The 15,870-nt window shown below is 43.6% G+C and overlaps 2 protein-coding genes across 2 annotated transcripts in view; one reads left to right on the top strand and one right to left on the bottom strand.

The window, feature by feature from the left end:
- SELENOH (selenoprotein H) overlaps positions 1–15,870 on the top strand; it is a 416,044-nt gene that overhangs the window by 84,102 nt on the left and 316,072 nt on the right. The gene's annotated exons all lie outside the window — the stretch shown is intronic.
- TIMM10 (translocase of inner mitochondrial membrane 10) lies at positions 7,902–15,458 on the bottom strand. The gene is made up of 2 exons (XM_056850828.1): positions 15,318–15,458; positions 7,902–8,212 (listed from the first exon to the last, which is right to left on the bottom strand). Exons 1-2 carry the CDS (start codon positions 15,386–15,388, stop codon positions 8,011–8,013), a joined length of 273 nt encoding a protein of 90 aa, XP_056706806.1. The 5' UTR covers positions 15,389–15,458; the 3' UTR covers positions 7,902–8,010.

Genomic DNA, 15,870 nt, shown 5'->3' with positions numbered 1-15,870 from the left:
CAAGTTGGAGCGTGTCCAGAGGAGGGCGACCAGAATGGTCAAAGGTCTAGAATCCATGCCCTATGAGGAGAGGCTTAAGGAGTTGGGTTTGTTTAGTTTGGAGAAAAGAAGGTTGAGGGGAGACATGATAGCCATATTTAAATATTTGAAGGGATGTCATGTTGATGAGGGAACTAGCTTGTTCTCTGTTGCTTCAGAGACTAGGACACGAAGTAATGGATTTAAACTAATAGAACTAATAGAAAAGTGATTCCACCTAAACATTAGGAAGAACTTTCTCACGGTGAGGGCTGTTTGATGGTGGAATGGACTGCCTCGGAGGGTGGTGGAGGTCTTTAAGCAGAGGCTAGATGGCCATCTGTCGGGAGTGCTTTGATTGGGGGATCCTGCATGGCGGGGGAAGAGTTGGGGTCACTGGGGATGTGGGGGGGGGAGGTAGTTGTTAATTTCCTGCATTGTGCAGGGGGTTGGATTAGATGACCCTGGTGGTCCCTTCCAACTCTATGATTCTATGAATAGAATTGTTGAGAGCCTAAAATATCATGTATCTCAATACAGCAGGCTGTCATGCGGGGGGCACCCATTTCTTCTCATCCCTGAGGAGCTGTGGCTCAGTGGCCGAGCATCTACTTGGCATGCAGAAGGTCCCAGGTTCGATCCTCGCACCTCCCATTGAAAGGCAATGGGAGATATGAAAGAACTTTGCCTGTGAGCCTGGAGAACCATTGCCAGTCTGAGTAGACAATATTGGCCTGGATGGATCTGTCTGCTCTAGCCCCGTGATAATTTCATGAATAAATTCCATGAGATGCTTAGTCCAGAAAATCAGGTTTATTCAGAAAAGTTAACAGGTTTCAAAAGCCTAAAAGTCAAATGCAGTCTAATGCAGGCGATAGGCAGACACAGAACATAAGTAGAAAAATGAAGACTGATAACAGGGCACCATGGTAAAAAAAAACAACAACAACTCGGAGACCACAGGAGACCAACGGGGCACTCAGTGCTTCTCACGGCGCGAAGTCTAAACAGAGAACAAGGCGAGACCTTGAACGAGGAACACAACAGCAGCTGCTCACAACCACAGCATACCATTCCCAGGACCTGCTCCTGACAGGATCAACGGGCTAATTCAGTGTAAGGCAGTTTCATGTCTTCATGTGTGTTTAATTACTGAGACATAAGTGGTTCGCTGGAAGTACCTAGGTTCTGGTCATGATGAATGGGTTGCCGAACACCACGTAGCAGCCCCCCCCCCCCGCTGGTTCGTCAGTTCCACGACGCCTATCCCCACAAGCCTCGCTCAAATGCAGGACGGGAGGGGGGCCCTAGGGGGAGCAGAATGGCAGGCCTTTGCTGGTAAAGACCCTTGGCATGAGTAGGCCAGTCTCTGGCTTCGTGTCAAGTCCTTGGTTCACATGCCTGTAAGATCTGTGTACTGTTTCGTTTGTTCTGTTTTCTGCAGCTGTGATTATGTTTAATCTACATTTCCTGGGAACTCTTACCTTGGGATTGCTCTGCCTAGCTTTGCCTTCACAGGCTAGAATGCTTATAAACATGTACCCTGCCTCAGTATCTCCATTAACAGCCTTCTTCTGTTTGATGACCGTTCTTTTAATCTGCCTTTTGCTCCTAATAAAGTATTACTGCTTCAGGACTACCTGCCTGGATGAGTTTGCTTGTGGGATGCTAGGGACAGACGCCTGACCCTGACAATAATACAATTTGTATATTGGCATTTCTACAACTATCCTGAGCACACAAGCAGTCCACGGATAAAAGCTACTAAGCAAAATTGAGCTGTCATCCATTTAAGTTCAATGGGGCTTCAAATTTTCCTGAACAACTTTTACCACTGAACTGTGTTTTGTGTGTGTGTGTGTCATTTGAAAGTTTTCTTGAAGAGTTCTGTTACAACCTGCTCACATTGTTTCTTGGCCTTCCTTCAGTGTTCCAGCTGCACAATAGTTCTAACGCTCCTTTATAACATTTTAGAAGCCTGAATTTACTCAGTTATATAATGTAGCCCCTGGACTTCCTCTCACCCTTGTCTGAAACAACCTTGGTGGCTTTAGCCATACATTATATTCCATCAAGGTAAGCTAAGCACATTTGTTTATTTATTAACTTCATTTATACCCTTCTTGTCTCCCCAATGGGAACCCAAAGCAGCTTACATCACACCCTCCTCCATTTAAATCCCATTTATTGTGTGTGTATATTGGGGGGGGGGATTAAGCATATGTTGAAAACTTCTTCAGAAATGAATAATGATAATAGTCCTGCACATACTTACCTGGAAGACAGTCTGTAGGACTTACTTCTGGACATGGCAAAGCATATATAATTGCACAAGTGTTTAACTGTGGCCGGATCCTGCACGCATTTCTGCTCGCACAGCCCAAAATGCCCGCTTTTTTCTTGGTCATGATATTACACCACAAAAAGTCCCAGGCTCTAACCCAATATAATCTCTTTTGGCTTCCCATCAAGCACTATAGCCTTCTAGTTTAGTTTTGACATCCACTTTGCATATTATTTTGGCTTCTCTTTCTGTTGTGGCAAACTTCAGTCCAATGCTGTTTTGTTCTTGCTGTCAGCCAGTGCTTCTATTTATCAATGTCATTTTCCATTTTCATTCTGTCCTCTACAAAATTAGAAGTCCCAGTTTTATATTCCCGGAGATGTATACAAACATGTTCTACCCTCCATCATGCACATTCATGAAAACTATGAATAGCACTGGCGGAACCAGAACTTGGCCCTCCTGCTACTCCCTCCTCCCAGTTCATCAATTATTCATTCCCTGCCAAAGTTTGAGCACATTTTGCTAACCTGAGATCTCCCCATCTTACGGCAGACAACACCTTTCTCATTCACATTTCTCCAATTTATTTCTGACAACCTCACATGGAACGGTGCCAGAAGAGAAATGCTCTGAGCTTGTTTATAGAGTTCCGAAACACAGCTCCTTCCAAGGAGTTTCAATGTATTGCAAATTACTTCCAGCCTGTAATTCCTCCATTCAGTCCTCCTTCAACGGCCCCTGGATATGCACAATGCCAAATTCCTTCATCCCCCCAGAAAGAAATGCCATAGGATATGATACTGCTAAGACAGATAAAATGATTGTTAGGAATAACCTTGCTTCTAGCGACTATGAGTTAGTCCAGTCTAATTTAACTGGAACCAGAAATGCAACTAAGTGATTTGATTTTTGGAAAGGACAGGTGCAGAGTAAAGGTGGCTAATTAGCAGGGTGAGCAGGACTAGGGAGCTGTGCCCCTGAAGGCAGAAGAGCATTTCAATTATTTTAATCAGCAGTTCATCGACTGCAATTGCATACTACAGGAATGCCAAGTAAAGTGAAGAAGGCTGCAGGTTATGGCTCTAGGCGTAATTGAAGGCATAAGAATCAGGCAAGCCTATCTGAACCTTAAGGAGCAGCTTTCACTTTGGCGGAACAAATGCAGGTTTGCTCTGCTGCAGCTCAAGCCATCTGCACCTGGAAAGTGCAGAAATGCCCAGCCTCATCCCATTCGCCCCAGGAGCCGTTCCAACAGATAGCCTTGTGGAAAGGATAAGCATTGGTGGTGGCAGCAGCATCACCGGCACAGAACTGAATCCCAGCAGCACCAGCAGGAGAGCTGTTGAGCCAGCAATTATTTGTGATCCCACGAGACTCATTCAATTGGGCTGTAAAACAGGCCATAAGGGGAGAAATGGAGGGAAATGAATTTGTTTAAAGAAAATATGCAAGAGGCAAAAATTAGCTGAGATGGTTGGAAATAACTCTAAATATTGCTGACTGGTGGCTTGACCTTTGGCAAGATTCGTTTTTCTTCCCACTTTTGCAGAAATGCATGTGACAGAGAGGTCCACAAATAGCTTACAGGGTATTCAAATTCTGTTCCAGGAACCCTGGAGTTTTGTAAGAGTTCATGAGGGGTTCCTCTATGACAGAATGCCTAATGTCTAGAAAAGCCAACTCACCCAGCACTGGTGATCTCCTTCTACAACATGCAAACAAGTAGCCACTATTCTGAGGCATATTCCCAGTTTACCTTGGGTGTGGACACACTAGGGTTGCCAGGCCCCTCTTCGCCACCAGCAGGAGGTTTTTGGGGCGGAGCCTGAGGAGGGTGGGACTTCAAAGCCATAGAGTCCAATTGCCAAAGCGGCCATTTTCTCCAGGTGATCTGATCTCTATCGGCTGGAGATCAGTTGTAATAGCAGATCTCCTGCCACCACCTGGAGGTTGGCAACCCTGGGACACACACCCCTGGCCCCAGCCAACACCAGCACTAACTGCATGCCCTGGGGTGTACCTCCAGGATCTTTTTGTCACTTGCAAGGGTTCCATGAAATATGCACTGATGTTTCTTGGCATATGCGCTGAGGCAGAAAGCATTCCCCCAAGTTATAAAGTCTAAACAGCACCACTGCAGAAAATCTTCAGAACAAATCATATGCAATAGATTGACATACAAAAACACACCTGTCCTTAATCGTGTCTGAAACTACTGCTGCCCTTTCCAGCCACAACAGGGTGTACTCAGAGTTCTGGAGTCCATGAAAGAAACCGCAGCACGGCATCCTGCCCTGAACAGGAGGCAAAACCACAAGGGTTGCCAAATAACTTCTAGCATGTGGGTTTAAATAACTTATAATTGCTTTAAGCATCTCTAATTGAATAAGTCACCCTTTGGCTAAACACAGCTGCTATTTAATTAGAAAATACAGAATGAGGCTTAAAAAAAATCAAAGGGTCCAATTATGGGCCATTCTCGTTAAAAAAATCCAAATTTAACAGTGCTGGAAAGTTGTTGCTCATACATTGTGACTGGAAAGCATGTCAGGAGCCCAACTCTAGGCCCCCTGCTGGCCACCTAAAATATAGCAAAAAAAGTTTTTTACTATTTGGTTTGAGGAATCACAGGGGAATAAGTGAATCGGAAATTCCTTGTTTAGTACAACAGTGCAACTAGGGTTGCCAGCAGGGCTGGAAAAAATGCCCTGCCTCTTTAACGCAAGGCTTAATGCGGTGTTATTTACCTCTATGTTATGATACCTTTCAGTGGCCTTTATCTACACATTAAGCCACCATTAAAGGAGCAGGGACATTTTTCTCCAAGCCCGTTGGCAACACTAAACAGGAGTCTTGTAAGCACTTTAGACTGATGAAATGTTATTCTAATATTAGCATCTGAAGAACTGGGCTCTAGTACATTAAAGCTTATGCTGGAATAAGTGTGGTTGGTTTTTAAGGTGCCACAAGACTGTTTATTTTGGCTGCAACAGACAAATACAACTACTCCACCCCCGCCTCCATTAGGAACTGTTAACCATTCCCATGTTTTCCTTCCTTGTGCTGGACTCAACTGCCCTGAACACCTGAGGCCATGAGCAGATTCAGTTCTTATCCAGTCACTTTTCTGAAGTCTTTTTTTTTTACAAACTAATATTTTATTCCTGTATACCTAGTGAATATAAAATATACAGAAACCTGCTTGCTGCCTTATTGTTAAATGTCATGGTCTGAGGTCTGGTGTTGGAGGTAACAAATTGGGAGCCTCCATATCGGAGGGTCAACAACTGGGAATCCCTCCCACAATAGCACAAGATTGCTAAGCACCTTGAATAAATGAACTTCCTGCTCACATAGCTCTGAACCTCAGCTGCCAAGCCATGTAGCACCACATGCTGAGCTTTCAGGCTAAGTGGGCAGGATAGTTACTCTATTTAGGGGCACAAACAGATCCCTGACCCAGTTTTGTCTTTCACTGTCACTCAACTACCCTCACTGTATGCCTCCTGGAAGGCAAGAAGCCTGCTCAATCCTAATTAAGCTGTTGTGGAAAGTGATACTTTTAAATTTGCAAACCAGCATTTTTGCTCATAGCTCGATATTCCTTTGAGTATGTAGAAATCCTACCTTGTCTGTGGATGGGTCCATTTTGCTGCCTCAGATAGACACAGAACAATTAAGTTTTTCTTTTAGAGGAAATTATGGATAAAATGATAGCTGTTTAAAAAAAGAAAAAACCCCGAACAGGTCATTTCTGTCAGTGCTGCTGGATTAAGCCATGCTGGAGGCAGGCAGGACAACAGCCACATAATGCAAAGTAGCAATATGCTGCCTCCTTTACACCAGCTAACACTAAGTGAAGTGAATTTATATATACAATTCAAACTGTAGATAAATGCCCTGAAGACTTAAAAAAAAAAAAACACCCCAAAACCCCCAGAATGAGATGGGAAAGGATATGGTTTAATAAGCACATCAGAGCAGCAGCTTTGATTTACAGCATCTGTTTGCAGATGAAGGTTGGTAAACCACTTGGCAATATTTTGTATCATTAGCCACATATCAAATATCCCAGCGTGCCACAGTTCTCTGGTGTTTTGCTCAGGCCACACTAAATCAGATTTATGTATACTTCACTCTTATAAGTTATCGCTGTGATAGTATCATCTGCTCCTCTTTCCGTTCTCTCTGGAACTTTTGCAAAGGCCTGGCGGGGGCAGTACATGACACGTGATGCTGCAAAAACTAACCATGTTGCAGGTTTCAGTTCCCCCTGCCGGGTGTCTACTGAAACTGCAGCCACTTCTTTCTTAGTGCCAGCCATTTAAGTAAGCAAAGGGCATACTTAAATGGTCATTTCTCACTTCTCAAAGTAACTGCACTAAAAGGAACAGCCGGTGGGGTAGTATGGTATTGCATTCCAATTGAATATGAGATGACTCCGTGGCTGAATTTTACTGATACTCAAGATTTCTCCCTCATTTGGATTGCCACGTGATTTAGGATTTTTGTCTTTCCCAGCATCAGCTCACTCGTTCAAGTGATCAAAAGCTAGTTGTTATGCTGACACCAACAGAGAGGGATGGAAATGTAGACCTCCATCCAGTGTGTAACCCACCTGGCACCACAATCCAGATGTGCACTGTACACTGCAGTGCAGATGGTTAGGCTTCACTTATATCCTGCCTTTTCCCCCAGTTGGGACCCAAAGCACTTACATTGGTTTCCTCTTCTCCATTCTGAGATAGGTTAGGCTGAGTGTGTGTCACCCAGCAAGCTTCTCTGGCAGAGTAGAGATTTGAACCTGGGTCTCCCAGATCCTAGTCTGACACTTTAACCACTATACCACACTGGCTGGCTTGGATTCGTGGAAGAATGAACAGAAAACATAAAAAAGAAGCTACTTCTACCTGCTTATCTCCCTTGCTGGAACAGAGCAAGAAGTCTACAACATGTATACAAGATTACAACAGATACAACTTTGATTCAAATCCATTATCTTGTTTGCCATGCCTACTTAAAATCTGCTCCAAGACTGAAGTCAGACTGTAATGAAATTCATCTTCAACAGAAACCAGCTATAAGCATCTGTTATTAATCTTGCAGAACAGTGACTGTTTACAGACGTTACTTTTTGCATCCTATAGCAAGCAGCACATAACGGGCAAATTGTATGCTCTTCTGCAAATGGTCTTTACCTCTCGAGTTATTTTCTATTTTTGACTGGCATAACTCACTATGATAGTTGAACATGCTTACGTGATGCAGGCCATAACACCTTCGTTATTCCTTCAACAAACTTGTAATAAGGTGCCCAGAAATAGTTTATGGACTGAATTGGGGGGGGGGCAGTTTCTCTGCAAGTCATGCAAACCTCCGGGAGAATTGGATTTTGCCTAAGAAAAGTTACATTTAAGGACTGAACATGGCCCATGGCATTTCACTCTTCAGCCTTCCACTTTATGCTGAAAACATTTGGACAAGCGCAGGTCAGACTGTCTCTACTCACAGGGCACTCTTTGCTTGTCCCTATTCACCTAGTAGATCTAATCAGGGAAGGCAAAGCTCCAGCAAACTTAGCAGTCAGCAGAGGTGATACAACCTTTACATTTTATTGGCAAAGGAAAAATCAGCACAGAGCTCAGGCACTAAGTTGGGAGAGGAGGTGGCAGTAGGCCTGCTGTCCTTTATCAAGGGGAGGTGCCTTATGCTGGCCCAGCCCCTTGCTGCATCCGCTTCATCAGTTCTTCATCCTGCATTGAGAGCTCTGTCAATTTCTTGCCCATGCGCTCGTGGATATCCAGATATTTAGCGACGCAACGATCCAGGCACACTGACTCCCCCTTTGACAGCTCAGCCTCCTTGTAGTGTGGAGGCACACATTTGCGATGGCAGGCGTTGGTCATTCTGGGACAGAATGAGAGAGAACATGAGACAGTGGCAGCATCCTGGCTGCTCCAACTCTGCTTTCTGTTCAGCCAAAATAAACACCCCCAGTTCACATTTACAGCCTATGTTCCCATGGCTCAAGAGATGCCTAAAATTCCATGAATTTACCCGTAAGGTTCTAAAAATCTCAGCCATAACTGTCCTAGGCCCCCCTGATTCTGATGCCAGCCACTCCAAACACCACAGAGGCACTTCTTGGACTAACATTACCCTTGTCTCTGCTTTTCTGAGGGAAACTATGCCTAAATCATTAAATAAACGATTTAGACTTTTATGTTGTTGCTTATTGCTCAGAAAAAACCAATCAATAAACCAATTCAAACTAAACTTGCTCTGAGCCATGGACCCTTTGGGATTAGGATCCACTGCCTCCATGGGCTCAAGGCACCCCAGAGTCCGACATGTCTAAACTCACTTGATACAGTCTAATTTGTGGTGAAATGAGCAAGATGTTTATTAAGTCTGTGATGGACAGGTTAGGTTCTGCCTCTCCCTAACAGCATAATTAAGGGGGGAAAATAAACCTGTACTGATATAGAATACTAATTACCCAAAAAGACAGCACGATGGCTCCAGAATAGCTTAACTACAAATTATAATTCTGACAATTCTATTACAATAGTGAAAATAGTATATATGTATAGAACTAATCGCTAATGTATTATAAACCCTACACTATTACACTTACTATGCTATTACACTTAATGAGTACCCAGCTCGCTGGGGGTAAAGGGAAGATGACTGGGGAAGGCACTGGCAAACCACCCCGTAAACATAGTCTGCCTAGTAAACGTTGGGATGTGACATCACCCCATGGGTCAGGAATGACCTGGTGCTTGCACAGGGGACCTTTACCTTTATTACACTTAAAGGTAAAGGTCCCCTGTGCAAGCACCGGGTCATTCCTGACCCATGGGGTGACGTCACATCCCGACGTTTTCTAGGCAGACTTTGTTTGCGGGGTGGTTTGCCAGTGCCTTCCCCAGTCATCTTCCCTTTACCCCCAGCAAGCTGGGTACTCATTTCACCAACCTCGAAAGGATGGAAGGCTGAGTCAACCTTGAGCCGGCTACCTGAAACCCACTTCCGTTGGGATCGAACTCAGGTCGTGAGCAGAGCTTTTGACTGCAGTACTGTAGCTTAACACTCTGCGCCACGGGGCTCATTTATTACACTTACTACACTTATTAATACATATATACATACAATTACAGAGACTAACAATAACAAATGGCATATAGCTGGTAAGAAGCAATCTCACGGTCTTAAAGTCCGCTAGTAACAAGCCACAATGTAGCTCTTGAAAAGCCACAACAGCACAGTCTTACAGTCCGCTGGTGACACTGTGTAACGGCTCCCAAGTAATACTGCCACAATAGTATCACTTCATGGCAATGACCGAGGTCATTTATGCATGGGAGTTTTACCTGAGGTTCGCTGCTGGCTGGACCCACATTCCAGTTGGGAATCTCTGCACCAGCAGCCTCCAAACTCAAATCAAGTCTTGCCCCTTTAAATGCTGCTTTGTAATTGGTTTACTTCGCAGGGCTCACTGTGAAAGAAAATACCCTCCCCCAAAACCCAATTGCTGCATAAAAATGCATTTTAAGAACAAAAAACAAAAGCCAGAGCATTGTGAGGCGCAATGTGAAAGGAAGGGGGGGAGAAATCCAAGCCTTGGTTTTAAAATGCCTTTCTTTTGCTCCGAAAGAGCCCCAAGGAAGCAGAAAGCATTTGAATCCCTGCCTCTTTACACACTGCTTTGTGACTGGCTGTGAGAGAAAGCAAGCTTCTGTGTCCAGTGCTTTGCCTTTGACACAAACATTTCAGCCGGGCTGAGCTTAGGGGAGAGGGAAGAGTCGGGTTAACAGAGGAATGGGAAGACCCAGACATTGCGAGGGCTGGCAGTGAGGTCATTTCTAATGGACGTTAAACTCATGCAGAACTCCGAGGAACAACCGTGTCAGACAAGGCAGATGTGAGAACAAGTACTCATGCATAAATGACCTGAGCGAATAAGCTTCTGAGTGGCTGGTAACCAAAACCTCGCTGAGAGGCATAGAAATGCATCAATTTCCAGAAATATGCATCAATTTCCAGAAACTGACACAGAAGCTTATTCACTCAGAGCAGTTACATTGGTCATTACCATGAAGTGATACTACTGTGGCAGTATTATTTGGGAGCCATTACACAGCATCACCAGCGGACTGTAAGACTGTGCTATTGTGGCTTCTCAAGAGCTACATTGTGGCTTCTTACTAGCAGACTGTAAGACCGTGAGATTGCTTCTTACGAGCTATATGCCGTTTGTTATTGTTAGTCTCTGTAATTGTATGTAAATATTTTTCCCTAAGAGCAGCCAATGGGAGTGGATGGAAGAGCTGAAGAGAGCCCTTTGTTGGGATGGGAGTGAGTCCAGCCGAGATAAGCTGTGGAGAAGAGCAGCCTAAGGTGGACTGGGAAAAGATGAAATTGTGATAAGAAACTCAGATGCCTGGATAGGGAAATAGTCAACTGAAAGGCAATTTTTTAACCTCTACCTGATCTGCTCAAATGTTATGTTCAAACCATAAATAAAAAGTTAGCTCATTTAACCCAGTGGGTGGGATGTGAGGTGTCAGGGAAAGAAGCACACACAAGCTAAGACCTCAGTCTATATGTATTTTATGATACAAATAAATGGTGGCACCATGTGAATTAAACTTTGTGTGAGTCCCCAACCCCAATTGCTCTGTGCAGGGTCTGAGTGAGGGGTGCTTATTAAAGAGGACTTGGCTAACCTGTCTAGTGATGAGAGAGGGCCTGGGATGTGAAATGGTTGTGGCTGTCTCTATACATATGTTGTTCGCCGCCCTGAGCCTAACTCCATTGGGAAAGGGGCATGATATGAATCAAATTTAAAAATTTTTTTAAAGAGGCAAGCCAGGCACTGAACTGTGAGTATCTGACCTACCAGTAACCCTGAATCTGTGGGACAGAGGTTGTGGAGAGTGGTAGGGACTGTGTGAGTGACAAAGGACATCAGAGTCCTTTAGAATATACTTCCCACCCCCCAAGTGTCAGGGTGATGTAACTTTGCACATGTACTCCCAACTGAACAGCATGGGTTGTGTTACACAGCTACAATCCTATGCATACTGATATGAAGCCCATAGAATTGTGTCTCTTTATCCCCCTCAATAAATGTGCATAGGATCAGGCTGCCTTCCAAGGCTGGAAGGATATAAATAGCTGAGGTCTTGGAAGATATTGTGCTTCGCCCTTTTGATGGGTTTCAGCTGACTTTGATAAGGGCCGGGTGTGTGTATTACATTTTACCTAGCAATATTGTTGGAAAAGCAAGTTAATTCAGTTGCAAAAATTGCTTTCTTCAATTCCTATGCAGCAAGGAGAATGGCTCCCTATCTTCTCCCAGGTGATCTGGTCACATGGATCCATGTCACAGTAACCTCAAGGTTAGACTAGCATAACACGGTTTACATGGGACTACCTTTGAAAACAACTTGGAATTTCAGTTGGTATAGAACACCACAGCCCAGTCATTATCTGGAGCTAGAAAGAGTAAGCACCTATACTCTGCAATCACTGCACTAATTACCAGCTAGTTCAATTCAAGACACTGGTTACTACATATGAAATCCTTCATGGCCTGAGACCCAGATATCTGCAGGACCACCTCTTGTGTTTTGCTCTGCTGAGACAGCTTCATCCATCTCAGCCTGGCATATTGAAAGTACTGCCCTGCAAATGGGTGGAATCAGGGGCTCCCTGAATCTGTTGTGGCCCACACCCAGTGCGACATCATGCCTGAAGAGGTCAGGAAAGCTCTGACATTAGCATCATTCCACAGACGGTGTAAAGCAAACCTTTCTATGAAAGGGGTGTGGTTGTTGTTTTTATATCTGCTTTTTTGGGGTATTTATTCTTGATTTTTAATTTTTGTAAGCTACCTTGAATCTTCTCAGAAAGGCAGACTATAAATGAAATAGGTAATAAGTAGTTATTTCTTCCTCAGTCGTATTCAGAGTACCTCCTCAAACAGGAGCAACAGGCTCCATCAGAAGTGGAAGATTTACTGAATGCAGCCTTGGAAGAATATAGGAACATACAGCCAACTAGAAGGGACATGAGCCTAGCTGCAGAGAAAAGCAGAAGGTTGTCGAAGGCTTTCACAGTCAGAGTTCATTGGTTCTTGTAGGTTATCCGGGCTGTGTAACCGTGGTCTTGGAATTTTCTTTCCTGACGTTTCGCCAGCAACTGTGGCAGGCATCTTCAGAGTAGTAACACTGAAGGACAGTGTCTCTCAGTGTCAAGGGTGTAGAAAGAGTAATATATAGTCAGAAAGGGGGTGGGTTTGAGCTGAGTATTGTCCTGCAAAAGTATTGTCCTGTAAGTATCAAGATAATGTGCTAATGAGGGTATGGTATGTTAATATGGAACCATTGTATCCTGAAGTGATCTGTTAATGTGTGTAATCCAAAACTAATCTGTATGGCTATTGTTGAATGTTGTCTTTGTCTGGAGGTTTTTCAGGGCAGGAAGCCAAGCCTTATTCATTCTTAAACTCTCCTCTTTTCTGTTAAAGTTGTGCTGATGTTTGTGAATTTCAATGGCTTCTCTGTGCAATCTGACAAAATAGTTGGTAGAATTGTCCAGTCTTTCAGTGTCTTGGAATAAGACCCTGTGTCCTGTTTGTGTCAGTCCATGTTCAGCCACTGCTGATTTCTCAGGTTGGCCAAGTCTGCAGTATCTTTCATGTTCTTTTATCCTTGTTTGTATGCTGCGTTTTGTGGTCCCGATGTAAACTTGTCCACAGCTGCAAGGTATACGATATACTCCTGCAGAGGTGAGGGGGTCTCTTTTGTCTTTTGCTGATCGTAGCATTTGTTGTATTTTCTTGGTGGGTTTAAACACTGTTTGTAGGTTATGTTTTTTCAAAAGTTTCTCCATCCTATCAGTGACTCCTTTAATAAATGGCAAGAATACCTTTCCTATGGGAGACTGTTTTTCTTGAGTTTTCTGATTTTTGTTTGGTTCAATGGCCCTTCTGATTTCATTCTTGGAGTAGCCGTTTGCTAGCAGTGCGTGATTTAGATGGTTAGTTTCTTCCTTGAGAAACTGTGGTTCACAGATCCGTCTTGCACGGTCCATTAATGTTTTGATTATTCCTCTTTTCTGTCGGGGGTGGTGGTTGGAGTTTTTGTGTAAGTAGCGATCTGTGTGAGTTGGTTTCCGGTAGACCTTGTGACCTAACTGAAGGTTTGATTTACGGATGACAAGGGTATCAAGAAATGGGAGTTTACCCTCAATTTCCTTTTCCATGGTAAACTGAATGTTTGGATGGATATTATTAAGATGGTTTAGAAAGTCCATTAATTTTTCTTCACCATGGCTCCAAATGGTAAATGTATCATCTACGAACCTGAACCAGACTGTAGGTTTGTAAGGTGCTGATTCTAATGCTGTCTTTTCAAAATATTCCATGTAAAAGTTTGCTATTACTGGACTGAGTGGACTTCCCATAGCTACTCCATCAATCTGTTCATAAAATTCTTGACCCTCATTAGCACATTATCTTGATACTTACAGGACAATACTTTTGCAGGACAATACTCAGCTCAAACCCACCCCCTTTCTGACTATATATTACTCTTTCTACACCCTTGACACTGAGAGACACTGTCCTTCAGTGTTACTACTCTGAAGATGCCTGCCACAGTTGCTGGCGAAACGTCAGGAAAGAAAATTCCAAGACCACGGTTACACAGCCCGGATAACCTACAAGAACCAAAAGCAGAAGGGTTGCAAAGAAAATAAAATACCAAATGAAATGAAAAAACAGTTCTTTCATTTGCAAAACATGTACACAATGCCAACACTTCTTAATGCCAAGTTCTCACCAGTGTATTCCATGACTTGACTATATTGAAGACCTTCTTTCCTGGCACCAGTTCTTGCCAAAGAAGCTGGTGTCCTTGTGACAGGGTCAGGGCATCCTTCTGGATAATCCTTTTCTTGGGTTTCTGGAAAAGTCCTAAGACCTCTAACTGATCCCTACTCAGCTGTATAACCCACTCTGTAAATAACTTAAAAATGTCAAAGCCAAGCAAATAAGACAGGATATCCTAGTAGTTCAGTGAGAGAAGAAATAAGATTCTCCCCATTTGTCTCCCACTCTCATTTTGCATTCTGGTCTTGTACCTCTAACAGACTAGGCAGGGGTCCTGTCAGATGAAACACTTTCCCTGTGAATAACAATGTTTGTGGCTTTGAAAGACAGTTTTAAGAGAAGACATCATAGAAGTTTATATAATTATGGATAATACTAGAACTCAGGGTTCCCCAAATGAAACTGATTGCAATCACTGCCAAAAGAGGCAGTGACAGCCAATGGACGTCAATGGACTGAGAAGGGTGTAACTCTGCTTAAGACAGCACCATGGAAGATAAAAGCTTATCAACATCTATTAACCATTATTGTTTCTTGGAGTCTCCATGTTCAGAAGCCATATACTGGAGAGGGGCCGTGGCTCAGTGGTAGAGCATCTGCTTGGCATACAGAAGGTCCCAGGTTCAATCCCTGGCATCTCCACTTAAAGGGCGTGAAAAAGGGTGATGTGAAAGACCTCTGCCTGAGACCCTGGAGAGCCGCTGCCGGTCTGAGTAGACAACACAGGCTTTGATGGACCAAGGGTCTGATTCAATATAAGGCAGCTTCATGTGAGACATCTTCAAGGGAGGACTGTTGCCTTCTATGAGCTACCCAGTGGTATCTGATTGGCCACTCTGGAACACAGAGCACTGGATGAGATGGTCTGATACAAAAAGACAATTCTGATGTTATTCTAAGATGCTGACGCGAAATAGTAATTTTTGTGAGAGAAGAATGAGTGGGAGACTAGGCTAGATGCTACCTGCAAAATACAGACCATGGCATAAAGTACATGAGATGATACATTTTGCACCCACAAAAATGATATGATCATAGCACCCTCATACTGGAACCTCCAATATGAAGACAACTGAAGAGTACCCTTGCAGAGCACACACTGGTCAGCACCTGTTGTACATATCAGCCATCATCTCTACTTCCAGCTCAGCTGCCAGCTGCTGCGCCCTCAGAGGATCCATCACACTTCCAGGTATTTATCCTTGATGCTACAGGAAAAGCACAAACTATAAGAAGTCTATAGTCACATACCCACTATCTATGTAACTTTCCACCCACTTAGCATTTTAGTATTTTACTGAATGTCTTAGTACTTTTACCTAATGACGGGCCAGGTAATTTTTAAAATCTAATAAATTTGAATCTGTTAACACCCCACCCAGCCTAATAGATTTTATTTATTTATCTATTTTCAAATTTATAGCCCGCTCTCATTCCCAGCCAAGCCAGGCTCAGGGCGGGTAACAACCTCTAAAATACATAAAACCGTAACAGTAAAACATTATTTAAAAAACCAGAAACAAAGTGGCCTTAAATAAGCAATGATTTGGCAATAAGGAGCTGTCCTAATATTATATTCACCAATGTTTCACAGACCAAAAACTTCTAATGGCCCTTTATTCTTATACTAGGGGTCAAGTCAGAGCCTGAACCCCCCAGGTAT

Source organism: Euleptes europaea, chromosome 6 (genome assembly GCF_029931775.1).
Source record: "Euleptes europaea isolate rEulEur1 chromosome 6, rEulEur1.hap1, whole genome shotgun sequence".
Taxonomy (NCBI): domain Eukaryota; kingdom Metazoa; phylum Chordata; class Lepidosauria; order Squamata; family Sphaerodactylidae; genus Euleptes; species Euleptes europaea.
The sequence above is the reverse complement of the archived record's forward strand: the minus strand, read 5'-3'. Positions and strand labels throughout refer to the sequence as shown.